This window comes from Heloderma suspectum, chromosome 1 (assembly GCF_057233095.1).
Source record: "Heloderma suspectum isolate Gila_16-S chromosome 1, 16-S_ref, whole genome shotgun sequence".
NCBI lineage: Eukaryota > Metazoa > Chordata > Lepidosauria > Squamata > Helodermatidae > Heloderma > Heloderma suspectum.
The window spans coordinates 23,899,206-23,923,877 of NC_139458.1; the positions used below are offsets into that span (position 1 = coordinate 23,899,206).

General features: G+C 41.1%; 1 protein-coding gene across 2 annotated transcripts in view; it reads right to left on the reverse strand.

Moving 5' to 3' along the window:
- Window positions 1–24,672, reverse strand: part of DYNC1H1 (dynein cytoplasmic 1 heavy chain 1) — a 72,001-nt gene that overhangs the window by 15,193 nt on the left and 32,136 nt on the right. For both annotated transcript variants that reach the window (XR_014788347.1, XM_084838588.1), the window contains exons 24-63: window positions 24,084–24,249; window positions 23,801–23,989; window positions 23,500–23,694; window positions 23,071–23,353; window positions 22,461–22,561; window positions 22,118–22,277; window positions 21,231–21,474; window positions 20,657–20,840; window positions 19,918–20,130; window positions 19,510–19,748; window positions 19,239–19,395; window positions 18,442–18,669; window positions 18,052–18,282; window positions 17,778–17,918; window positions 16,850–17,083; window positions 15,300–15,506; window positions 15,096–15,217; window positions 13,953–14,118; window positions 13,684–13,847; window positions 12,746–12,875; window positions 12,129–12,262; window positions 11,822–11,936; window positions 11,538–11,699; window positions 10,875–11,089; window positions 10,567–10,771; window positions 10,245–10,418; window positions 10,002–10,121; window positions 9,775–9,895; window positions 8,878–9,073; window positions 8,080–8,197; window positions 6,774–6,989; window positions 5,880–6,092; window positions 5,221–5,348; window positions 4,837–4,990; window positions 3,263–3,409; window positions 3,013–3,163; window positions 2,037–2,290; window positions 1,760–1,894; window positions 1,568–1,662; window positions 122–296 (exon numbers count right to left, since the gene is read on the reverse strand). Coding sequence is in view for 1 of the 2 variants with exons in the window: in XM_084838588.1 (XP_084694714.1) it covers window positions 122–296; window positions 1,568–1,662; window positions 1,760–1,894; window positions 2,037–2,290; window positions 3,013–3,163; window positions 3,263–3,409; window positions 4,837–4,990; window positions 5,221–5,348; window positions 5,880–6,092; window positions 6,774–6,989; window positions 8,080–8,197; window positions 8,878–9,073; window positions 9,775–9,895; window positions 10,002–10,121; window positions 10,245–10,418; window positions 10,567–10,771; window positions 10,875–11,089; window positions 11,538–11,699; window positions 11,822–11,936; window positions 12,129–12,262; window positions 12,746–12,875; window positions 13,684–13,847; window positions 13,953–14,118; window positions 15,096–15,217; window positions 15,300–15,506; window positions 16,850–17,083; window positions 17,778–17,918; window positions 18,052–18,282; window positions 18,442–18,669; window positions 19,239–19,395; window positions 19,510–19,748; window positions 19,918–20,130; window positions 20,657–20,840; window positions 21,231–21,474; window positions 22,118–22,277; window positions 22,461–22,561; window positions 23,071–23,353; window positions 23,500–23,694; window positions 23,801–23,989; window positions 24,084–24,249 (6,982 nt within the window). In the remaining variant the exon portion in view is untranslated. The remainder of the gene's footprint in view (window positions 1–121; window positions 297–1,567; window positions 1,663–1,759; window positions 1,895–2,036; window positions 2,291–3,012; window positions 3,164–3,262; window positions 3,410–4,836; window positions 4,991–5,220; window positions 5,349–5,879; window positions 6,093–6,773; window positions 6,990–8,079; window positions 8,198–8,877; window positions 9,074–9,774; window positions 9,896–10,001; window positions 10,122–10,244; window positions 10,419–10,566; window positions 10,772–10,874; window positions 11,090–11,537; window positions 11,700–11,821; window positions 11,937–12,128; window positions 12,263–12,745; window positions 12,876–13,683; window positions 13,848–13,952; window positions 14,119–15,095; window positions 15,218–15,299; window positions 15,507–16,849; window positions 17,084–17,777; window positions 17,919–18,051; window positions 18,283–18,441; window positions 18,670–19,238; window positions 19,396–19,509; window positions 19,749–19,917; window positions 20,131–20,656; window positions 20,841–21,230; window positions 21,475–22,117; window positions 22,278–22,460; window positions 22,562–23,070; window positions 23,354–23,499; window positions 23,695–23,800; window positions 23,990–24,083; window positions 24,250–24,672) is intronic.

The window sequence follows — 24,672 nt, forward strand, 5'->3', positions numbered from 1 at the left end:
AGTAGTTAGTTTTGATGCAGCATAAAGGAACTTTGTGCTAAACCAAGGAACACTAAGTTTCTTTACACACAGATACTCTCTGCATGCGTGTATGCAGTTTTTATTTGAAAAACGTACTTACATCATCAGCTTTGACTTTAGAAACTAGATCCTTAAATGCAGGAAGGTAGCTCAGTCGCATCATGGCTTCCAGTTGTTCTACAGTCAGGCCACTGATTTTGGGGAGAGGTGTGTTGCTGAGTACTATTTCTTTCCCTCTTAAGAAATGCTGGAATTCTGCATCATAGGCAGGCTCCCTTCAAATGTAAAACAAAAGAAAATCACTCTATGTTTGAGGATAAGAAAGCACTGCCTACTTCCCAGGCACTATTTCTCAAGTTTCTGCCTTATACAAGAACGGAAGCAGTGCGAAGCACCATCAAATTAAGGATGCGAGTAAGCTGCCACCTGATGATTTTTCCAGCTCTGATTTTAAGTATCTACTGTGGATAACTGTTTAAACCAGACAAGGAACAGCAGTCAAAGGCTACTAAGGCCTATATCTTTCATTATTTTTTCTCCTATAGTAAATCCAAGCTGGTATTTCCATAATCATTTTCATATAGTGAAGACTTTTTAAAAAATTGACCTGCACATCATAAGATCTGGGGTTTGCCATGTCCTGGATACCAATGCAAATCAAAACCAAAACCTAAAGGCCTCTACGATGCAGCAAATGCTAAACAACGCAGAAGCAAATGAGTAAAAGCTCGCATGTTTGAACAATGAAGAGCTGGCTTATGGTGGCTTTACCATATCAAAAACGAACATAAGATTTAGGACTCACTATTCATCTCTTGAATCAGAAGAAGTGAACTTGCCTAGTGTGTTTGATATAAGTGCTGTGCTTTGATTTCAACTGAAGAAGCAACTTTTAACAACTTAGCCATTCATGCTGTTGTCACCTTCAGGTTAGATTACTGTTGTGTGCCTTAGACAGGACTACACTTGAAGGCAGTCTGGAAAATGCAAGTGGTTTGCAGCTAACAAGGGTATGATGGAATCTGCTTATTTAGACCACATTACACCAGTTCTTTGGCAGCAGCACCAGTTCTTAGTTTGTTTCCAAGCTCAATTTGAGGTGTTGGCTCAGGAACCACATTCCCCCCAGTATGGGCCTGCCTGGGACTTTCATCCCACTTCAGAGGCTCTTTCAGGTCCCATCACAATCTGCGATAAGTGGGTGTGCACCCAAGAGAGGGACTTATCAGGATTTGGAACAGCACCCAGTCTGCCTACTTTTAGGTGAGCAGTGAAGATGGTTATATTTAAGCGGCCCCTTTCAGAACCTTGATTTTTACCATGTATTCTGAGTTAAAAATAGCTGTTTGTTTTGCTCATCGGTTTGTGCTTTAGGTTGTATTTTTATCTTATTATGTATTGTATTGATTTTCTGAAAGCCACCATGTGTACTTTTTGTGAAAAGGCAGGATATAATTTAACAGCCATCAGCACAACACAGTGTCTACAACTGTAACAGACTGAAAACAGAGCCACCTATTTAAAGAAGTGAGAATTATATGCTTACCCAATAGTGCCTTTCAGTTTAATTCTGGCCAACAGCATAGCAAAGGTTATATGATCCTGATGTAGCATGCCACGAGCAACTCTATTGAAAGCCACCTATCAATACAAAATGGGAAAGATTAGCTTGGCAGGAAGATCCCCATTAACCAAAAGCCTTTGTGAAGAGTTTTCGAAACATTAAATGTCTCTAAACCTGGAAGAGATCCTTTGTGATGATGGAAAGACGCTGGGTATGGTCTGTCACCCCCTTCAAATTTGGGTTCTCATACAAGACGTTGTGATAGATATCCAGGAAAAACTGGAGAGAATACTGGTACAGGAAGTGTATCTAAAGAAGAGTTTAAATAGAGAACACATTGTCAAACAGCAGAGAAAGAAGCAGCTTGCGTACCTGTGGCACCTTGCCATATCGTCTTAAAAACAGGGGTAACAAGTAGAGGAAAGGGAGAATAGCGGCCACCCTCTTGTACCTGTTTTAGCGACTCCATTGTGAAGTAGATACTGCTACATGCAGTAGAAAGTGGGAGATACTGCTGAGACACAGTCTCCACCTCTTGCATGACAATATCTGTTTCTTCTACTTTTCTGGTAACTTCAGCTGCCTCTCTCTTTAGGTTCTCCAGTGTGGTTATGATGGTGTCATCATCCAAGATTCGTCCTTTCACTTCATTGAGGGCTTGGAGAAGAGATTTTTCTAATTGCCGCAAACGCAGCTGGAATTCACCTTTAAATATAGCAAAGACCCTTAAGTATATAATTCCAGCCACATTGCACAAATCTGATATATCCATAATATTCCCCTTTAGGAGATTTTCAGCCACAAACTAATAGCAATATAGTATTAATGAGGTTTTTAATAGGGATGAGCAGATTCCATCAGTTTCACCCCATAATTGTTGTGCGATTACAATATCCCTTAGGTTCCGTTCAGTTTATTTCTGAATGTCGGTAATGGACCGCCCTCACAATAATAATTAAAAAGTGAAGACCCTCACCATTTGTGCTTCTATAGAAAATGTGAAGGGGGACTAATCATCCTGCCCCTCCCCACCACACACACCATTCTTTGTTTTCACAGTATAAATATTTTATTCAAATTATTGTGTGACTCCATAAATAAAAATATAATGAAATGGGGGTGCCTTTTAGTGAGGAAAGTTTCTCTTCATTTCCAAATTTGACTGGCTTGGTGTTTAATGACTTGCAAAGACAAAAAAAAATGGAATTGCCTTCACTCAGCTTACAAGATTCTGGAAATCACCTCTGGAAGAATTAAGATTCCAACATTTTCAATTCCACTCTGGTAAACATGCCCAGTAAAGTGGATCCTTAAAATCTGGGCTGGAAATGCGAAAAGGGGGGATTTCATAAGCATCCATAGTTGTTGTTGTTGTTGTTTAACTGTCTATGGAGTCCTGCTCAAGATTTGATTTTGGAATACTGTACCTTGAAGTTTGAGGAGATCAGAGCGTTTCTCATCCACATCTGGTCTTTCAGCTTTCAGTACTTCATTTAGACACTGGCTCTGTAAGCTGCTACGAGTTACTGTGAAGTTGACAAATGTCACACGGGAACAGAGATCTGGTGGGAACTCAACCTACCAAACACAACACATACCAGGGTCACTTTTTAAATAATATCTTCTTTCCCTTCCACTCCTGTCGACTAACAATCTTATAAAATGTTTGTTCCTTACCGTTGGGTCCCTCGTGGAGAGGAAAATGACAAAGGATGGTGACAAATCAATATCCTGATCTCCCAGGGTAATAAGAACTCGGCCACCAGTTCTACGGACTTCACGGTTCAGCACTGGATTCAGAACAGGGTCATAGCTCTCCACATCCTAGACAAGAAATTAAGGAAAGGAAAATAATTAGCACCATTTAGTCAGGGAAGGTAGAATTCCTGAGCTGGTTCCAACAGCAATTTACATGTGGGCTGGGATCCCAAAAGCTGCTTTAGACACAGGCGCCGACATTGGTCTTGTTTTAATTTGACTAGTAGGTCTGCGTGCTACATCACAAGCTGCCTTTTGGGGAGGATCTTCAAGTTTCAAAAGGAGTGTTCGATGCAATGTAAGTCTAACACCACTTTGGGCTCACATAACAAATGGTACCATTCTCTGGATCCTGGTCATGGTGTTCTGACCTTATGTAAAGTACTAGCGTTGCTTTCAGTTGTTTGCAGTCTTTACGGCTAGACACTTTCCCAGTGTTCTCTCAAGGGACCTGGATAAACCGTGCAGTAATTTTTAGTTTGAATTCATCAGTGAGTTTACATGATAAAGATACTGTCCTCGGAACTGTTTAAATCTACAGCCAACAGGGAGGTTAAGGAACCAAGCAACTCTAAATGTAATGTGATCATTTCAGGAAAGACAGGTGTGTTTGTATGGTGTTTATACATTAGAATGGCTTCCATCACCAAGGTATAAATGTTCATCATGCAACCTGAATTTTTGCACACCAGTGACAAGGAGGAACAGGAAGTTCTAAGAGACCATAAATAAACTGCTTGATACAGAAGAGTGCAGAACTGATATAGCTTAAGGAAAAAAGACATTCTTGCTTATGGCTTTTAAAGCCACTAGCTGCATACTAGTTTAATTAGGCGTGCTTGTGTCTCATTGGTTTCAGTGGGGCTTAGGTATGCTTGACTATACAGTGTAAAGTGCAGTTCCTACAGGGTGCAAAAAAGGCCTAGGTTTAATCATATACATATATTACTTGCATTCAAGATATTCACAGACAAAAGTGCTATTTGCTTTAATGAGAGCAAAAGTCATTTGAAACTAGGGATGTATGAGACATTTGTTTTGTTTTTGATCAGGATTTACTCAGTTTGCACCTTCTGGATTGAACACGGACTTCAATGCAATCTGCAGTTGAAGTCTGCACATTTCCGAGCTTGCAACGTCATTCGTGGACCAAAAAAAATTTGGTTCGACAGTATGTGTGAAAAACATGAATGAAAAAATGTGTACTTTTTAAAAATGCACACAAATACGCTTTAATCAATAGGAGAAGAATGTGTACATTTCAAAGATGCACACAACTGATGTGTACATTTGGAAAAACATGCATGAAAATACGAATGGATTTTTGTGCGAAAAGACAGAACAAAGCTTGTAATTTGATATGGACTTGAGTTAGAACAAGCTTCAAGATGGGATTTGGAGAACTTCAGAGAACTCAAGCTTTGCTGATTCACACATTCCTGTTTGAATCTAGTCCCTAGCTATTAGGAAAGAAACTTTCAACGACAACTAACCTGAACAAGCAGAGGATTACCAAATCGCAAGGCACTCTCCAGATTCTTCCTGAAAGCATCATCCAAAAAGCTAGTACGAGTTATTTTACGGTCTTTATATTCATTCATGATGAACTCTGTAGCTTGCCCTGAGGGGTCAATAATCAGGGGATACCTAGGAAGTAATTTGTTGCAAGTTACTTCAGATTTAGGGATCCCAACAGAAAGACATCACTTCACATATTAACAAAATAAACATTTTTAAATATACACGTTTATGGAACAGAGAAAGTGTACAATTAGCTGTATTAGGTGTCCTTCAAAGACTTTCTTTGGGAGGTTTTTTTTTGCCTAAAAAGCCATTGCTATGCACAAAATGCATGAAGGAAAGCATAAAAAGAGCACCTGTTAAACCGCTTGAGCATGATTGCATTTTCTGTGCACAGGTCATCCGCGGGTAGAGAACTTGCTTGCCAGCGAAGGCGTTCATCTGCATTGGACAGGTATTCAGTTCTGGCAATATCTGTCCGGAACTGTAGAGAAAGTATTACTATTATTTAGTCAAGGAAAGCAAAGAATTAACAAACCTTTTTGGCTAAGTGAACACATCTGTGGTCTTCCTGCTACTCACAGTCTATGTGCCACGTGTGACTTATTTTGGTTCCCAAATAATATCCAAGAGGATATTGTTATACTCTTGGTTGCATGCCATATTCACTCACCACAAATATGTGCCAAAGCAGGCAGAGCTTGTAATCAAAAAGGTGGTTGTGTTGGGGAAATCCCAGATGGTTTAAGTTGCTTACCCTTGGTTAAATACTATTATCTTATAGGACCAACCACACATCTGGGAGCAACAGACAATGGTCTGAAAGCACATGACAGTTCTACCGAAGCTAAGCAGATCTGGTCCTGTAAGCTGCCTAGGTAGGAGACCACCCAGGATACATACATAAGGTACTCTGAGTGCCATAGAAGTGGTGAACAATAAACTAAATGGAAAGCCACAACACTTTCAAGTAAACAGCAGCGATTTATTTTATGAGTTTTGGATATTTTTTTACCTGAATATTTGCCTGTTGCAAGTGATGGGACCAAGTGGTGAACAAGTTTTGACGCATCTGCTGGTCAAAGTAACCAGCATAAGCAATAAAGGCTCCTGAGAGCAAACAGTCTCCTGCAATAGTGGACATCTGGTTCTTGAAGGTTTCACTCGTTTTCTCCCATCTTTCACGTTCCGCGGACAAGCTCTTCAAAAGAGCTGTGCTACGGTTTACCTAAAAGTAAAACAACTAATACACTTAAAGAAAAATGGGATCGAAGATCTCTCTAGATGTCTCTGAAAACTTATTGAGACACAGTTACCATTGCACCAGATTTAGGGCCAAGTTTTCAGAGTCTCAGAAACACTTATTTCAAGTATTTAAACGACTGAGGAAAGAGGAGGAGAAAATAACTGATTGTATTTCACCCTTGGGCCCCCCGTTTTTGGTTACAGGTAGCAAAAACAGCAGCAAAGTTAATATCAAAGATGTATAGCTCCCCAAAACAAGAAGAATCTTGAACAATAGTCACTGCTAGGATAACTTTTGCAAGGTATCAGAAGTCACAGTTAGCACCAAGAGTACAAAATTCCACTATTTTTAGAACTCATCTAGACCACTCAACATTGCCACTATAATGTTGTCAAAAAGCTTTCTGAGAACTCTTATGTTGGTCACTGAAAATGGAACCCAGAAGGGATGAGATGGCTGGCCTGCTCAGGACCCAATGGTTAGCATAAGCACAATTATCTATGTGATTAAACACAGTTAATGTCTAGGATAGAATTCTTGTCCAGTGCTCCACCTCACAAGGTTGAGTCCTCAGTGGGGAGGCTTTAAGGAGATGTGATAGAAGAGGAAAAGCCATTCCTAAATTCTAAAGGAACTGAACAAGAAGAAATTCAGCAGTCTCACTTTTGCTTCCACAGCAGCCAGATCTGCCTTAATAGCCTGAGCCTCAGAAATCAGCACAGCATACTCTTCTTTGTAGCGGGCAATGCTGGCCTCCAGGTCTCTAATCATCTGTTCTACTTCGTTGGCCTTCTGCTGGTTGTCTTTGGCATCATCCTCGAGTTTCTGCAGTTCATTTCGCAGGGGCTCTACTCGCTTCAACATGTCAGCATAGTTCAGCTGGGGAAAAAGGACCATTCACTCAGTTCTAGAACACTTATGGTTTTACACGCTTCAACAAATTCACTTGCCAATGAGCCAGGGGCAAGAAAGTATTTGATCAGCAAGCACAAATATCCTGTTAGGGAGGCTGCATTATAGCAGCTAAATTAGGCTGCCAGAAAAACCTGGAGTAGATTTTTTGGGAGAGCCTGTTCTCTAGTTCTGAATGGCATTGGCAAAGGTGTTTTCTTTTTCCCCTCCCTTCCTGGGAATGCTGCAGATCTGACTGGGGGGCTGGGTTAGGGGGCTGGCCAAATCATTTCCCATCTCTCTCTGGTGCGGCTCTGAATTGTTTTCATTTCTTTCCCTCTCCATGTTGAAGCTGTTTTCCCCACGCAGTCTATTTTGCTTCCATACCCCAGTGCTATTTTCCTCCTGGAACTCAGCAGCAGTTCAAGAACCTTCGGAGCCCGTTTCCATCCCTCACTCTGAAAATATACTCCTTCCACCTATCTCCCAGTCAACAAGCTCCTGTCACTTTATTCCAATTGCAAGTAGATTTTTAAATGAATGACAGGAAGGTTTGCTTTATAAATTGATTGGAAATTGCCTTCCTATCGAGTCAATCCCTCCAGTCCTGTTTGCAACTGGTTCCTCTTTGTTTCACTCCCCATTTCCACACTAGAAAGAAAGCCCAACTCCCTTTGTTTTGTCCACTGGGGGTTAAGGTAAGAGAGACCTTCAGGGGACTCAAGGGAAACAACGCCACTGGTGCAATTAGCCCTTTCCCTTACTTCTGTGGGAGGGACAGGCTGTTACTTGCTGGGAAGAAAGGGAAAGACACTGCATGTGTTCATAGGCACTTTTACTATATTCTTACTGGCCAGTTGAAATAATTTTGCTACTAGGTCCCCAGACATAATTTGTGAACCCATGCTGCTTTAGTTAAAAGCTTGCCATCTGTAAGCCTTGGCTGGATTACTAGGGAGCTGCTGAGTTAAATAGCAAGGGGCAGAAAACCACCTCACCACCACCTTGAAATACTACAGAGCTCCTAAAGTATTGATTTCTGTCCTTCCTCCTGACCTAATTAGTACAAGATATTTACCTGTGCAATAGCCCATTTTACCATCGGGCCACAGGCCAAAGATGCTCTGTTCACAATTTCATAGTTGTAACTTGGATTTGATAAGTAGTTCTTCTTCATCTTCTCCCGTATGGCATCGCTGAAACAGGAAAAAAGTTTGAGGAACTCCATGGACAAGTATGGTGCGTCAGTCAGCATCCAATTGCTAAGAATGTGAGTTATCCCATCACCATGTTAAGCAACGCTAAAAACACAAATACCTCATGTCTTCAATATTAAAGTTGACAATGCTGCTGATGAAATTATCTTTGAGAATAACTGGCCTGATCTTTTTCCAGTCATTGGTCTCCTCACCCAACAGGAGACAGATTGACTCTAAAGCCAGTTTTACTGCAGCAGGTGGATTGGCCATGGTTCTTACTTCAACAAGATGTTGCTTCTTTATAGAGCTCACAGCTATTAAGGGGATGGAAAAAAGCATTCAGCATGCAACGTATGTTTAAGGCTGCCACTGGGAATGGAGAAAGAAACTTAGTTCCAAGACTGGGATTCAGCCATCAGTAGAATAAAGTAACGTTGTGATAATCCATATACTGCTCTAAGCAACGCTCTTCATTTGAATGGATCTTACTGTTCTGGAGATTTTTATTCAGGAGTGAGTTACTTTCAGAGAATGTGAATATTCTCCCTGAACAAAGGCAAGATGTATTTATCTGACGCAGAAATCAAGCCTAGAATGTTTTGTATTTGTAACGTTATATATTGAACAATTTCTTTCTGTTTCCAGCAGCATCCACTATGTACTTGCAAATTATTCACCTGATTTCCTCAGCAGAAAAGTTTACAATGGTTGGGATGAAGTTTTCCCGCATTATGATGGACCGTATCTGTTTCCAATCAGTTGTGCTTTCACCCAAGAGCAGACAGATAGATTCTAGCGCCAGTTTCACTGCAGCAGGTGGGTTGGCCATAGAGCGGACTTCTACCAGATGTTGCTTCTTTATTGATTTAACAGCTAGGTAGGAGCAAACCCAATCAGCCAGAGAAAGATAGTGATTTGGGAGAAAACAGTGAAAAGCAAGATGATTACCAAGTTTTGAGAAAAGATTTGAAAGATTTTAAGCTTCAGCAAAAATCAACTTTGATTTAAAACAAATAAACTAAAGGCACAGTCTACCAGGCACATCTTCTACTGACTTTAGTTGTGCTTGTAAAAGGATAGGGGAAACAGCAGATTTTTCAGTTTCTCACCCTTCAGAAATACCATTTCAATCCCACAAAGCAGTGATTGGCAACTTCTAAACCTTTGAAACCCAGATTGGCAGGTCATTTTCATTGCAGACAAATTACTTCTTAAAAATAGGGGTTTTGTATTCAAAGCTTTAACATTTTTGAAATCATAGTAATGGCATTAATGGCCACCATATATGTATATATTATGTAGCAACATGAACTGGTATTCTGAAAAGCTGCACAACTATTGCTCTGTTTGGTCAGAGCCTAAACATGATTACTGCTTGATCAAAATGTTACCCAGAAGAATTAAGCGGTCAGAGCAAAGTACTGGATTTTTGGCAGCTATGACATTTATATCAGAGATAACACTAAAAAAGAGCTACTGCTAAATGGGCTTATTCAAAAGCATTAAGCAGAACATGCATGTTGTACGTAGCAGGCTGCACGCAGAGCCCCACATAACAGATGACATTCACATACCATTTTGAGCCTCAATGACTGCAGGCTCTACTTTATCCAGATCTTCCTTCACACTCATCTGCTTGTCTGCAATGCCCTCTTGTTGTTTGTGCAACTGCTCTTGGATTTCTTGGCTCATAACCTAGAAGCAAGTTACACTGGACACATTAGAGGCTCATTCTTATCCTAAAAAAGTAGTGGGTACAACTCTGTGTGATAAACCCTTTAATACATGTTAAAGTCTTCACCTTTTTCTTCTCTGCCTCTTGTTGATCTTTCACCATCTTTTTTAGCTTGTCATTAGCTGCTGCATTCTTGACTTCCAGCTCCTGGCTTTTTATCCTTAAGTCACGGCGCAGTTCTTCTACCTGAGATGGACAACAGATTCTCAATTACAACAAAGTCTATTCATGACATTTGGCATAGTAGCTTTCAAGGATGGTGAAGAATGAGGCCTTCTTTTCCCCACTGCCCTTTTTCAAGGCTCATACCTGGTCAACTGTTTCCTTGATCTTCCTAAGACCAACATTCAGATGCATCTGCTGCTCTTCCAGCTCACTCCTCTTTTCATTGAACAAATTGGCATAGTGGTTGATGAAGTCTAAGTAATGGCGAGGAGTGATGGCCATTGTCCTGCCACCTCGTTTTGCTAGACGAGCATTAGCCTGCCTCAGGAAAAGGAGTGCTGACGTAAGTAAACAGTGTTTTAAAATATCCTCCAGAGTATGATTCAAATGTAAAATATTTTACATATCATAGCTGACAAATGACAAGCTGAAAGGTGACACACAAAAAGTGAGGGGATGTACCCACCTGGTGAAGGGTCTGGTGAACAAACACACAACTGTTCACGATTGCTTCCCTGTGTGATGGTGGTTGTGGCAACTTGTCATAGACAACTGGCATGTAGTCTGGCACAATATAATTGGGCTTTTCCAGATCCATTTTGCTGGTGAACTCTTTGCCAACTTGATAAAGTGCCTCAGTCGACCAGTCTCCAAACCAGTTCAAGACACATCTAAAGCAAGAGAAGCAGTCTTGGAATACTCTCTGGATTTTAAATTGTGTTAATGTGATGTATCCACACACACTGTATCAATGGTAAATAAGCTGTTATGTACCTGTTGAAGAGGGCTGGAGATGTGGCTGCTCTGTCCTTCAAGCCTTCAGAAGATGGGTTCATGGTGAAGACCACATGAAGATTGCGGATGACTTGGCTGGTGAACCACTTGTAAAGTTCTTCATGTGAATCCAACATCAAGCCCTCTTTCTGGGCGCCTTCCTTACACTGAGTCATAAGTGTAGCATATTCATCTCCTTCAAATAGTCCAGGAACCTAAATTGAGAAAACACACATTACTCAGCCCAATTAATGCAGGGAAATTTGGAAGTTTGCACTGAGGGCAGCTTTTGCTGCATTTCAGCAACATATGGAATTTTCTGAAGAAACTACAGGTACCAGTGTCAACAGAGGTCATGAAGGGATCAGAACCCAACAGCAACTTGAAACCAGAGCCTTTGAAAACTATAGTTTCTGTGCCTGAGAGCTGCAGTTGATTGGAAGAGCCATTTTTTCCAGTATGTGCAAAATCTCTCAACAAAGTTAATACAATGTTTGGAATAAGAATTATATGGAACCGCAGCATAGTTTGGTTGCAATCCAGCTTCTCTTAAACTCAATTTAAGCAATTTCCATTGCTTGATGTAACTTAATAGCACACTTGGTTTCTCCCTCCCCGACCCACTTTTTTTCTCTTTTATATGAAAGACTAGAACCAAGTTACCTCTCCATTGGCCAGAAGAGTATTCATTCTCTCCAGGAAGCCAGAATCGAGTACATTTGATTCATCCATTATGAATGCTATTTTCTCATTCTTGCAGCCAGATCGCCTCAATACTGTTCTCAGATCTTCATCAAAGTCTTCACCAGTGTACTTTCTATGCACCTGTGAACATCAGTCATAGATTAACTTTCATACTTTTTCTAGCCTGCCAAGTTCAAGTTAAGTGCGGCAAGAAATGAAAAGTGTGTTAAAATTCTTCTGTTTGGAGAAGCGGGTACACTAACCTTAATTTGGTAGACACTTAAGCCGTTCATCCAAGCCACAAATCGTGAGAGAGTAGTTTTTCCTGCTCCACTAACACCAATGAGAAGCAAATGTCCCTGAGGCTGACGGAAGATTCTGAAAAAATACACCAGTCTTAGAGAATGCAGTACTGACTAACAGAGCAGGTCTTTCTTTAGCACTCACTATACAAGTCAAGATAAAATGTCATCCTCTTTCTAAACACAAATGAAGACTTGTTCAAAAATATAGTATACATTTGTCAAGGTTATACTGCAGAACAACATCTAGGAAATCGGCTTGTTGTACCTGTCTATTCTTAGCACATGATCCAAGACTTCATTGAATAAGACAAGTGGCACATCAAGTTCTTCTTCATAGAAAACCTTCAGTCTGGCTTTGACGTAGTCTCTTAGCTCTTCTTGATCAACTGGAATATAATCCTAAGAGATAGCACAAATATATCAGTTCTTGCATGAATCTTATACTAAAACTAGTAGATCCAAGCCAATAAACTGCAGGAAAATTAGAGTTCCTTGCCCTACAAAAGGATAGCTGTGTGATGCTCTTCAAGGAAGCTATGTAAATGAGGTCTGGATAGTAACTTGCAAGAACAACAGACTAACTGTAGTTATACACCTGAGTAAATTTGCCATAAGAAAGATTTTTCAGACAAAACTCCAACACCCATTACTAGTGGCAGAGTACTAATTTTTAGTTTAATTACAATGCTAGTTTGCAATAGATTGAGAAGTTCAATGTCCTATGTTTGTCTCCATCACAGTACACAGAAATGGAACGCAGTAACTTATCAGAAAGAAAGCAGCACCCTTTAAAAGCAACACACTTCTATCACCATACAAAGCAGTGTATCAGTGTTAAAGTTTAAGTAAGGAGCAGAAACTATACCAGATGTCTGCCTCTACCTTTGATAGCCAATTGCTGTACAAAATGGGCCTGCACATTGCTTTCTCTTTGTCTATGTTAGGGAAGTGCTTCAGAGCTACCATGTCAATGTTTTCATCAGTCCACCGTCTCTCCTCATCTTCCACAAGTCTGGGTAAAAGAATGACCATTATTAGCAAGCACATAAGATTAAATGACAGATAAACTTTGGCATTAATGCCATTTCAAAAGAGTGAAAGCACTTCTCCCAATCACAAAGCCAAACCAGTGATGGAATCCTTGCATGTCACTTGTAGAAGTCGAATGTTTAGGGACATCGTTGGCAAGCAATTCATGTTCGGCGTACCCTGGGAATTTCTATAGCTTTAAGCTGTTTTCCATGTATTTGTCTAGTCTTTTGAGCCCAGGTACTGACATTTACTACATCTTGTGAGTTTGAAAAGTAGTGTTCGATTAGTTTGAAAGTTGCTGATAAAATAAATTCCAGGGGGTGTCCATCCATGATTTTGTATACCTTTCTAAATTCCTAATTAGTCAGCCATCTTTTCTCTAAGCTAAGTACTACTCAAGTTTTGGAACTCATATGGAAGAGACTGATTTCTGTGGGATGAGGCCCAGAATCCTGATCCCAAAACAGGACCTATAAATTGACAAATTTGTTGGACAAGCCATGTGCATTTCCTGGAGAAGGGGTTTAAGCCAGAGCTCTAATTGATGGTATAGCAAACTATGCTGTGTTGATCCCAGAGAATTTTTAAAGAATCTTTTTGGAACTACTTATTACAATCGGAACACTCAAGAGGAGTTCCATGCAACCTGAATGTTTGCATACTACTTTGTTAGCAAGTGTCCAAGAAAGAATAATTTATCCTATATCTTCAAGTTTTCAGTTGGATGGGAATTCATCCCACCTCAAAGAACTTTGAAAGGAGGTTCTCTCTGCATATTTATACTTTACCTGTCTTGGAAGAGTCGCAAGGCTTCATGCGCCCAAATTCTAATGAGGCCTTCGACAGGTAATGTTTCCAGTGGTCTCAGAGCTTCAAAGATACCTCTCACCCATCGAGTCATTTCACGGGGTGAATAGATGTAGTGCGGCTGTGTGTCTTGAGTAAATCTTTCCTGTAAGGAGAAGGATAAGAAATGAGTAGTAACTAGGAAACTACTTTTAACTGCTCATCTAAATATTCTGTTAAAAGCTGCAAAAGGCATTATCAGCCCAATTACCTGAGACATTGTGTAGAACTCAACCATAGCTGCAGTGAGAGGCTCTGCATATGTGCGGAGAGATGGAATGAGCCTCAACATGGCACGATTGAATGTGCCATAGATCTGAGTGAGGGAAGCTGGTCCAGGATAGTCCACATACACAACAGGCACATGGCGCAGGAATCTAGAAAGGCATGCAAGGAATGAAGTCTAGATAAGCTCTCTAGCATTTCATCCATTATGCTAAATACATAGCTTTAGATACTGCAAATACGCTCCAGAATACGTTGTCGCTTCAGCAGAGCTCACAGAAAATAAAATGTCAGAGTCCCTGCTATGCATAATCATGAAGGATAGTTTCCTTTTTATCATCATCATCATCTCCTCCTCCTCCTTTTTATCATCACCACCACCACCACCACATTACTATTACTACCTATTTCTATACCGCTCAATAGCTGAAGCTCTCTGGACATTTCACAGAAATTACAAACCATAAATACAAATACAAGATAATAAAACCATAATCTAAAATCCTTAACTTACAAAATTTTAAACAGCTAAAATATACTGGACCTGATAAAAACAACTGACATAAATGCCCCATCATATGCCATCAAATGCCTGGGAGTAGAGGACAGTCGTAACCCGGCACCAAAAATATGACAGTGTTGGTGCCAGGCAGACCTTGGTGGGGAGAGCACCCGGGGGGCAACCACGGATAAGGCCCCCTTCCTTGTTGCTACCTTCCAAGCCTCCTCCCGAGGAGACACTTGGAGGAAGACCTCAGATATCAATAGTAGCGTCAGGAGAAATGTGGGGAGAGATTTCTCCTGACATGAATCCACTCAGCACAAGTATAGTCCCCTTCTCTAGTGGTTATGAGGGTCACATTTGTTAACCCAAAGTCAGTACTCAAGAGTTGTCATGGGGATGTAACACCATCTCCCATTAATAATGCAGCAACAGAGATACTCTGAAGCTACAGTAGTACTTTCCAGTAGCCTACAAAGTGGCAGCCCATTTAAAATGTTGATTCTAGCTACTCAATAAAGCACAGGAGTATGAATATACACTGCAGTTCAAACCCTAAAACCTTATAAAAAACACATTAGAAGAATCTGGCATGACCACATGTGTGGCATATAGACGTGATGTTACCTGTGGGAAAGAGGTTTCCTTCCAGGATCTGTAGGTGGGTTACATGCACCAACAAACTGAATTCGCTCCAGTTTCACCCATGTCTGGTCTGATGTACGGTAGAAACCTCCATGTTCTACCATCTGAGGAAGTAAGAGTGTTTGTTACAAGGGAGTTCAATGATGACAACAACAAGCTCAATTCTTAAATTCTGTGTATACTCACCTGTCTGATAAAGGATATGACTCTCTGTGTGCCATATTTATCCATATCTGGCAAGTTGATTTCATCACAGAAGAGCACCAGCCATTTTCCTAACTGAACAGGAGCCAACACCACACCATTAGGTGTACGCCTGTACTCACAGTAGTGATCAAAGGTTTTCAGGAGTAGCTCTGGAGTAGTAGCACTAGAGAAATTCAGTCCAACCACCTAAAAATGCAAGGACACAATAAGGGTAGGAGAGCAACATAAGATCCAAGAGGTGTTTCATCAGTGTAACATTTTAGCAAGAAAATTCTGCAACCTGGTATGGAAGACTAACCATTAAAAAGTATACATTTATTTTAGAGGCGTGCATGGTCTTTAGGAGTTTGACTCCTGAAGGTCATGCACCAGTGCTGTCTTTTGTCCACACGAAGCCTGGCCATAGTCATTCATGCTCTGTTAACATTTTGTCTGGACTACTCAATGTACTGTGTGTGGGGCCACCTTTGCAGATAGTTACCCAGCTGCTGTATTTTGTACTAACTGGGAGCAGGCATATAGAACACACCTCACCCGTTTTGAAATAGCAGGGCCTAAGAGCAGGCTCCTGTCTGTTTCTGGCCCAATTCAGGGTGCTCGTTTTACTTTAAAGCCCTAAATGACTTCGGCTCAAGATACCTCAAGGACTACTGCCTTCTACAGAAACCTGCCTGGCTATTAAAGCCCTTAGATGGCCTTTTGTGAGTCCCTCTGCTTTCTGAAGTGAAGCAAGTGTTGACCTGGGATAAGAACTCCTCTATGGTGGTACCAGGCAAAACTCCCTAAGAATGTTATTCCAAAGGCAGGGTGCTGTCTTAACTTTTTGGCACTTTTTCTTCGTCTTGATTGATGGTTTTATTTGGCCTTTAAGGAGTTTATCACTTCTCTTCCTTTGTTTTATTATACGGACATACTGATGTTTCTTTATTTTAATGGTTTTTGTAAACCACTTTGGGAGATGTACTTATGAAAGGGGATATATAAATGTCTTGAAATAACAAACTATTCTGGCTTAGAAGCAGCAACATAATCATATGGCTTAGCAAAAGGGAAGGCGGTAACACTACATATATTCCCGGGGCTAAATAACAAAACTAACTCAGATGTTGACTAGGATTTGAAGAGCTATTTCAGGCAATCACAAGGGTTTACGCATGCCGAGTGGGATTTTCGGCTTCTTTTTTGAACAACAGGCCCTGCATGACATGCCACAAGCCACTTGGGACACCATTATTTGAAAAACAAGTCCAAAGCCCTCTCCTTGGGCTCACAGAACTAGTTTCTCTAGTTTGGATCCTTGCTAAAGTTCCTAACTAAAATCTCAACATCAGTGTTTCAGTCAGGAATGAAAATTTCTGCTGTGTTTATTGCCACTGACAGATTTCATTAAATGTGCAAGTTTAATGTTAACGAAGTATTCTGATCCTATGTTGCTAGAGGGTATTTTAGTGGCAGCAGATGTGAAAGCAACATATCAAGTCACATTCAAATGTTCAGAATGAGAAAATGACACACGAAGAACTATTTACCTCCATGTCAGGCAAAGCTCTAAGTGCACTGAAGAGCGTCATGGTCTTTCCAGAACCTGGTGGGCCACAGAGTACCAGTGGTTTGTGTTCTGCTAGCCAAGTGTATAGCAATGCTTCATGGCGGACAGTGTCTAGGGTTGGCACCACAACATCGGGAGCTGCAACTTTGTGAGTCTCAACTTCAATCTGTGGAACCTTTGATTGCCAGGGCACCCACTCGCCAGTAATCGAGACCTATGCAGGGGGAGAATAAATTATCTGCTGCTATCTGCTTCTGTTACTGTTAAGGCAAAGACTCAATGCTGCTTTTAAAGCAGCTACTTCAGGATTCAACTCTGATTGCAATATTTAGCTAGTCAAAAAATTTTAACTAAAAAGGTTAAAATAAATTGTCAGCCGTCTGAAAATACTTGAAAATTATTTTTAGTACTAGTACTCCTAAAAAACCTGCAGCTGGCAAGGAGGCATTCTTTTCTGCGTAAGAGAAAGAGAAATGCCTCCGAGATGCCAGAGTGCATCATCTAAGAAGAAAGCATACACTATTCTTTAGAACTGTGTTTTTATTTTGTATTTATTATTACATTTATATCCCACCTTTTTTCCTCCTGCAAGGAAACCAAGGTGGTTTCATCTCAAATGCAAATGTATGCCACTTAAGACCCCTGAAACTCAAGAAACTAGAACTTATCCGATCTAAAGTTTCTTTAAATCTGATGACAGATAGATATCTAATATATAAACCACTAAAATGTAATTTAGTTAAGCACATCATCCCTGAATAAGAAGTACTTTGCATGGTGTTGCTTTGCCTTAAAATATTATTTTTGTTGTACTGATCATAATTCGTCCAAGTACCATCATCAGAAGCAGTAATTAAGTTGAGGCTGATGTTGGCAAAATGGTGCTCAATGCATGTAAATGGTTTTACCTCATAATCAATTATAGGTATATTTGGTGCAGTTGGCAGCGGCACAGTCGTGATTCTTCTGATGTATTCTCCAAGCTCTGCTCTCATTTTCAGGCGGCTATCCCCAGAGAATGACCACAGTATTGCATACACTAGGTATCGCTGTGAAAAGTGAGAAACTCATCAGTACAAGTGCACTAAAAACTATCCTATTTAAGAGGCAGATGAAAATGAACAGCAAGGTTAACAAGTCTGTCAACTTTACTGTGCTTTCTCCTGGGAATATGGGAATTACCTGGATGTAGCGTTCTAGCTGATCTATCTGCATAGGGAAATCTGGATGGTTGGCGTTATACTGCGCCACATTGCGGCAAGCCTGGTGCAGCATGGAGAAGAGAGAGCCAAGACACCGCAAGCGCGTGAGGTCCATAATATGCTCCAGTTTGAAAGCATGTTCAAGTGCCTTCGTCACCAGTCCATTAGATGTGAAGTATGGCTGCATAATTGTTGCTGCATCTCTCTGGATCTGTCAATACAGCATCTCATTACCATTACAGCCTTAAAATACATACTGTAAAATAGAGCTAAACTATTCATGTCCTAGTTTAAAAGTGGGATAGTTTCCATGTGACCTCATCAACGTGGTATGCAGTCATTATGTGGGTTACTACACTTCTAACTATACCTGCAACATTGGGGAAGCAGTTTCTTCGCCCTCATCTTCTTTGCCCTTTCTCCTGCGCTGAGCTTCCTCTTCACCCTCATCCAGAGGGATGCTTCTCAGTCTGGCCAGGAAGTTATTGAAAATCATGTCGGTACTTAGAACATCTTCACTGAACCAAACCATGCCACATCTTGATACTGTGGCCAGAGTAGCATATTTCAAATCTTGAACTTCAAACATGATGCGCACCTATAGGAAAAACAGAAAGACGACTTTTGAGAACTTTAGTGCAGTCAAGCTACTGAAAACTGGGGTCTAATGTCAAATGTTATGACTGGACTACATTCATTTCAAAGTTATCTGAACCACAGAACTCTATCCAACATCTGCTAAGGATTACCTCTTCCAACTAACCCTAGTTCCTGCCCTGTTGAGGGGCCATTGTAAGCAGTAAGTATTGTAAGGTAGAAGTATCCCAACCAGAATGGTACAAATTAAACCTCACACATTTCATAGTTAAACATCCGAACAAAACAGTTCTTCCTAACTTATCTGGGTTAAATAAGTCCCAATATGGCCAAGGAGAACAAGCTTATTTACATACTATGTCAGGTAAAAATGCCACCTTAGCATGAATTTCCTGGTCAATGACCACATAAGATGGTCATACCACCATCCCAAAATTGCCAAGCATTTCCAGATCTGGCAATACTGTCCAGGCATACTTATTCTATTGAGCTTAGCTACTCAGAAGTACCCTCTTAACAGCAATGGAGTTTTTATTCCTGGTGTCCATAAGAAGTAGTATTCAGCCTTACATTTGGAGGAAGGCTCAGACGTTCTCCATTCGGCAGCGTCAGCAGCTTGTTGTCATCCAGAACAGAGTTCAAATTCTCCACCCACTCAGGATCAACATCTCCATCAAAGATGATCCACTGGCGTTTCTGCAGTTCCCCTCTCACATTATCTATAATCCTAGACAAGAGAAAAATGTAGCACAGGTTGAGAAAACGTTCAAACAGCTCAAGCCCTTCCCTTGGTGCCTGGGGAATCTTTCTAGCTTACATCTCACTTATATCACACACTCACTTTCTCAAGACATGTGTAAACAATCCATCCGTCCACTCTCTGGTGTTGGGATCCAGAGTGCCATAGAGGTGGTCTTTGCTGATTGCTTTGGGATCAATGATGTGGGCAACACCTTCCACACCCTCCAGTCTCTCCAGAGCTTTCAGAAGCACTCTCCAAGCCATGCTCTTTCCACTTCCAGAAGGGCCAACCATCATCAACCCATGGTTGATCTGGGTAATTTGGTAGAGCTGAAGAACCTATGAAGGAAAAGAGGGTGGTGGTGGATCCAGCCTATCACATGATAACATCTTAATGTAAAATGACAACTGTTACAGCAAACTTGTTTAGGTTTGCAGAGGATTGTTTACAGCTGCATCTCAAATATTTTTATGCCACTTGCTGCCAGTGAGAGCCGATGCAACCCACCTTTTCAACCCACATGCTGCCAATGTCTTCTCCATCTCCGTATGTTAGGTACATTTCCTGACAGACCTTCTTAAGCTCTTCCCTCAGAGCAGTCATTTCTCCACGGTGATACTGAATGCCAGGGAACACATCAGACAGGAGACTGAAAAGCAATGGTATGTCTTCTGCAACCAGTTTGGGTACCATTGTCTCACACACACTCTGGATCAGGATCTACATGGAAAAAGCCCAAATATATTTATGTGAGGAGAAGCAAGGCAATTGCTCCGTAGTGAAGTTATGCTTCTGACTGCAATGTCAAATGTAGACCCTACTTGAGCAATACTTAACATCTGAAACTGTTAATATATTCAGAGATTTACATGCTAGAAAACAGGGAAATAAAAGCTTTGCAGATGATGCAATGTCAACAATGAAGTCTTTCCCTAATTTGTAAAATATTGATGCTTTAACAGAACTTCATATACTAAATACATGACATTTGTTCAGGTGGCGATTCACTCTTTTAACAAACAGCAGCATTTTTTACTATGTAAGTTTGGCTGTACTAAGGCCTACTGCTACCTGACCAACAGTTACAGCAGCACAGAGCCTTATAAGCATGTATACTGTGGAGTAACCCCCCCCCCCCACCCTGCATTAATACAATGCCCTTTCATGTATAGTTTTATAGTCCTCAAGTGTCTAGCTATGCAATTGCAAATGGCATTAATTACCCCGCATACAACCCATGCTATACCTCCTGCTCAGGTAGGTTCTCAGCAATTTCTCCTTCATCAACAACTTCACCACGTTCTTCCTTCTCCCGTTTTATCCTCTGAATCCTCTCTCTCTTCACATTGCCTGCACTGACCAGTACGCTCTTCAGAGCTCTCAAGCCAAAGTCATAATGGCTTTGAGAGGAGAGTTGCTCATCGCATAATCTAAGGAGCCAAAGATGCCAACAGTCACAAATACATGTAAATAAAAAGTCACACTGAAGTTGACTTTGAGTTGGACATTTCTAAAGGGTTTGATGTTAAACTCCAGAGTTACCGCTTTGACATTTCATACTTCAAAATGCAACAGCTCTCTTGCAGAGTAGGTCAGACCAAGGGTGCTTTTATTTGGTCCTAAAGTACCCATCTACCATAGAGGGTGAGCAGTAGTTATGCCACTGTTGCCTAGGTACAACAAAAGGCATCAGAGCAATTGATGGTTATGGATTCAGAACTATAGTAGTACCAGCAGCAGGGAGGACCAGTCAATGATGAACTCACACAGCTCTCCAAAAGGAAATTATGGTACATGCCTTGATCTGCAGCGCTACTTACTTGAAGAATGGGACAATCTTGTTGGCAAGCACTTCGGCTGTCCGAAATCCCTGAGAGTACAACATAACCTGGGCAATCAGCTGACGGTCAGGCTTTGTCATGGCCAAGCTACGGAACAGTTTCTTCAAGTTGTCTGGGAGATTGGATCTACCAGCATAGCCAGGGTTCATTGTGATGAAGATGGCCATGTCTGGACTCACTTTCACTTGTTTGTTCAGCAGCTCACAGGTAATGGGGCCGGCAGCTAAAAGCAAACATTACGTCATTCAGTATGAGATTCTTAGCCAAATCAGCTTTCACAAGCAATTTATGGGATGTGCATACTTTTTTATATTACAGTGGTTCACTTCTCCTTTCCCATCTGTTAAAATGGGAAAAGAAAAAACTTGAAATTGCTCTCCTGTGACTATCTTTTATATTTATGTCAAGAAACTCCCAGTGGCCAGTTGCAAAGTAAGATGGTTTCATATGTAACACAAAGTGGTAGTCTATAAAATGGACTCCTGCATCATGTCATTACACTTCCATGTCTTTTTCAAAGCCCAGAGATGTAAGTATCTCCCCCGCTCTCCAAGCTTTGGACAACAGGAAGGCGTCACTCATGTATGTTGTATCTTGTCTGAAGCACATTCATACTGAAAACCAATTATATTAAAATACAGAATCTATATTCTGTATATATTCTGTACACAATAGCCAATTTTAAGAGAGGTGTTAATTGGGGTGGGGGGAGAGAGGGGGAGGGACAGAGAGAGAGAGAGAGAGAGAGAGAATGAGAGAGAACACAAACCAAAAGAGTTTATCGTTTCAAGAGTTGTAAGGGGGAAAGCCACTTCCTATTAGATGCTGCACAAGAGTAATTAGCTGCAGTATTTAAAAAATCATACATTTGTCATAGTTTGGATTTGAATGTTCTCGCAAGGCTTCTTGGATGCACTGGACCTGCTGAGATACAGCAGAAAGCATTCGCTCCTCAAGTCTGTTGAATTCGTCAAAGCAGCCCCATGCACCCACCTGGCAGAGACCCACGAAGATGCGGCCCATTGCCTGGAAAGAAAACATGGAAAAGGCTCTTTTATTAACACTGAGAAACTCTGGGATATTGTAAGACAGAACAGTACACTGGCAGCTATAAAATGGTGGTGGCGGCAGCATTTTCTCCTCAGGTTTGAAAAGTAAACTTACAAGTTGACTATAAATTTCCGAAACACATAGTTGAAAGCACCATACCTGGAAATCAAACGTTTCATCACAGTTGAAAACGAGAACAAATCGTCCAAGCTGGTGTCCAAGAGCCTTAACAGATTCTGTTTTACCAGTTCCAGCAGGCCCTGTTTTATATAAAAGAGGCATGGTTACAACAATAAGCGACTGTTGGTTATACATAGTTACAACAATAAGGGACCTTGAGTTGCATCCTTTCCTACAATTATGCCCAACATTTATTACCACTTTAGAGCCACACACCCTTCTTTCTACTCTTTGAAATAATCCTTGCTGTTTTTGGGATGTGTGCTTAGTATATTTCTATATATGCTAAACTCAGTGTGCAATGTATTGCATTTATATCCTACTTTTCTTCTATGGTGGAATCCTAAGTTGTATGTAGAAATCCCAGGTAGTCTACTGGTGGTATCCAGATATGACAAGCCTTGCTTACCTTCAGCAAGTTTTCTGCATTATATGCCTCAGACTAGATTGTGAAACCCTTTTAGTTAAGGCTAATTACATGCACAGCTGTGACCTATAGAAATTGCTTGGCCACCGAAACACACACTATTATTCGTTTCCAGCATTAAGACAATTCTTGACTGATGGGCATAGATGAGCAGCAACCCACCAAATGGAGATCCTCCCAGCCTGGCCTCCAAAGCTTGTGTCATGGTCAAGTAACAGCGATCAGTAAGAGGAGTCTGCACCAGTTTATCTTGAACACCAAGGTATTCAAAACCATAGTTGAATTTGGCATTTGCCATCTGAATAGACAGTTGCTGCAACACATCCGTCTGTTTTGGGTCAAAATAGAACCTCATCTGGCTCAGCCAATCAAAGGATTTGGAGTTGTCAATTCTGCTTTTGATCAGTGATCTTGTAACATCTCTTTGGTGCACCAATTCAGTGATCTTTTGAAAAAATAAGAAAAAGTGCAATTTCAATGCATGTAGTAACAAAACATAACCATTTCATGAGAGATAGCATGTTTAAAATAAAGTGAAAGTTTATCTAAAGCTTATCTGGTCTGGAAAGATTGCTGAAGGCTATGGCTTACCAGGTGTTCCAGTTTTTTTCTGCGGAGAGGTGGCTGCTCCATCAGCACAGAGTCTGCAAGCACGTTCAGGGTGACCTCGACATTGGTCAGCACAGATTGCAGAGGGCTGCTGTCACCACCACCACCCATGCCATTCAAAGCAGATTCCACATTTTCTGACCAGGAAATCTGGGCTGACAGGACCACAAGCTGTGCCTAGGTAAAAAAAACAAAAGCATGTTGGCTTTTATTAGGCGTTTCTCCTTCCTTCCCTACAAAGCACAATATGATCTTTGTAAACTTGATGGTAACAAATCAATACCTGATATTTGTCAATCCAAGAGATGTAGGTAGTTGGATCAATTGAGGTCGCTTTGCCAAAGATTTCAACTTCAGTGACAGACTCGGCAAGCAATTTGGCAAGTGTGACTCGCATTTCTTTCTCAACAAGTGTGAGCCATTCATTGATCTTCGGATGCTCAGTGATTGACACAGGAGTTTTGAACAGCACCTGAAAGGAGAAATGTAAGCTGGTTTCAGTGTTACTTTCTTCAGAGAGCAACTTCCCTTAGATATGCCATATGACCCAGAAAATGCCACTGTACCTCCTCCCCCTCACGCGAAGATATTCCCAGAACAATGGAGTTGTCCTCATTAAGGATGATGCTTGATACTCCAGCAAACATCTTCTTGAAGTGTTTTTGCAATTTAGCTACATTCTTGCTGTTCCCTATGATTTCGAGCAAGTCTTCATCACCAACAAAGTAAAACCTAAGAACAAAGCTCAAAATGTTAATGGGCCAAAAGTGGTTCAGCAGACACAAAACACGGCAAACCTCTAGTACAGGGTTGTTGAACCTCAGGCCTTTGGGCCAAATCCGGCCCTCCAGGGTTCCCTAAATGGCCCTGCCCCCTTTCCCCCAAATGCTTTTAGTTTGGTGGTTTTCTGGCTTTTGCAGTTTTTCCCCCATTCTAAAAGGTTGAAATACCTCTCCTGAGACTTAGTTACTGGCAATAAGAGCTTTAAGCTAAAATATGTTGGCATTTTTGGTATCTTGGCTCTGCCCCTTTTGCCCTTGATCCCATCCCCTTTTGCCTTTGGCCCCACCTACCACTAGAATGCGGCCCCCAAGACTTTCTCTGGAATTGAATTTGGCCTTTGGGCTCAAAGAGGTTCAACACCCCTGTCCTAGT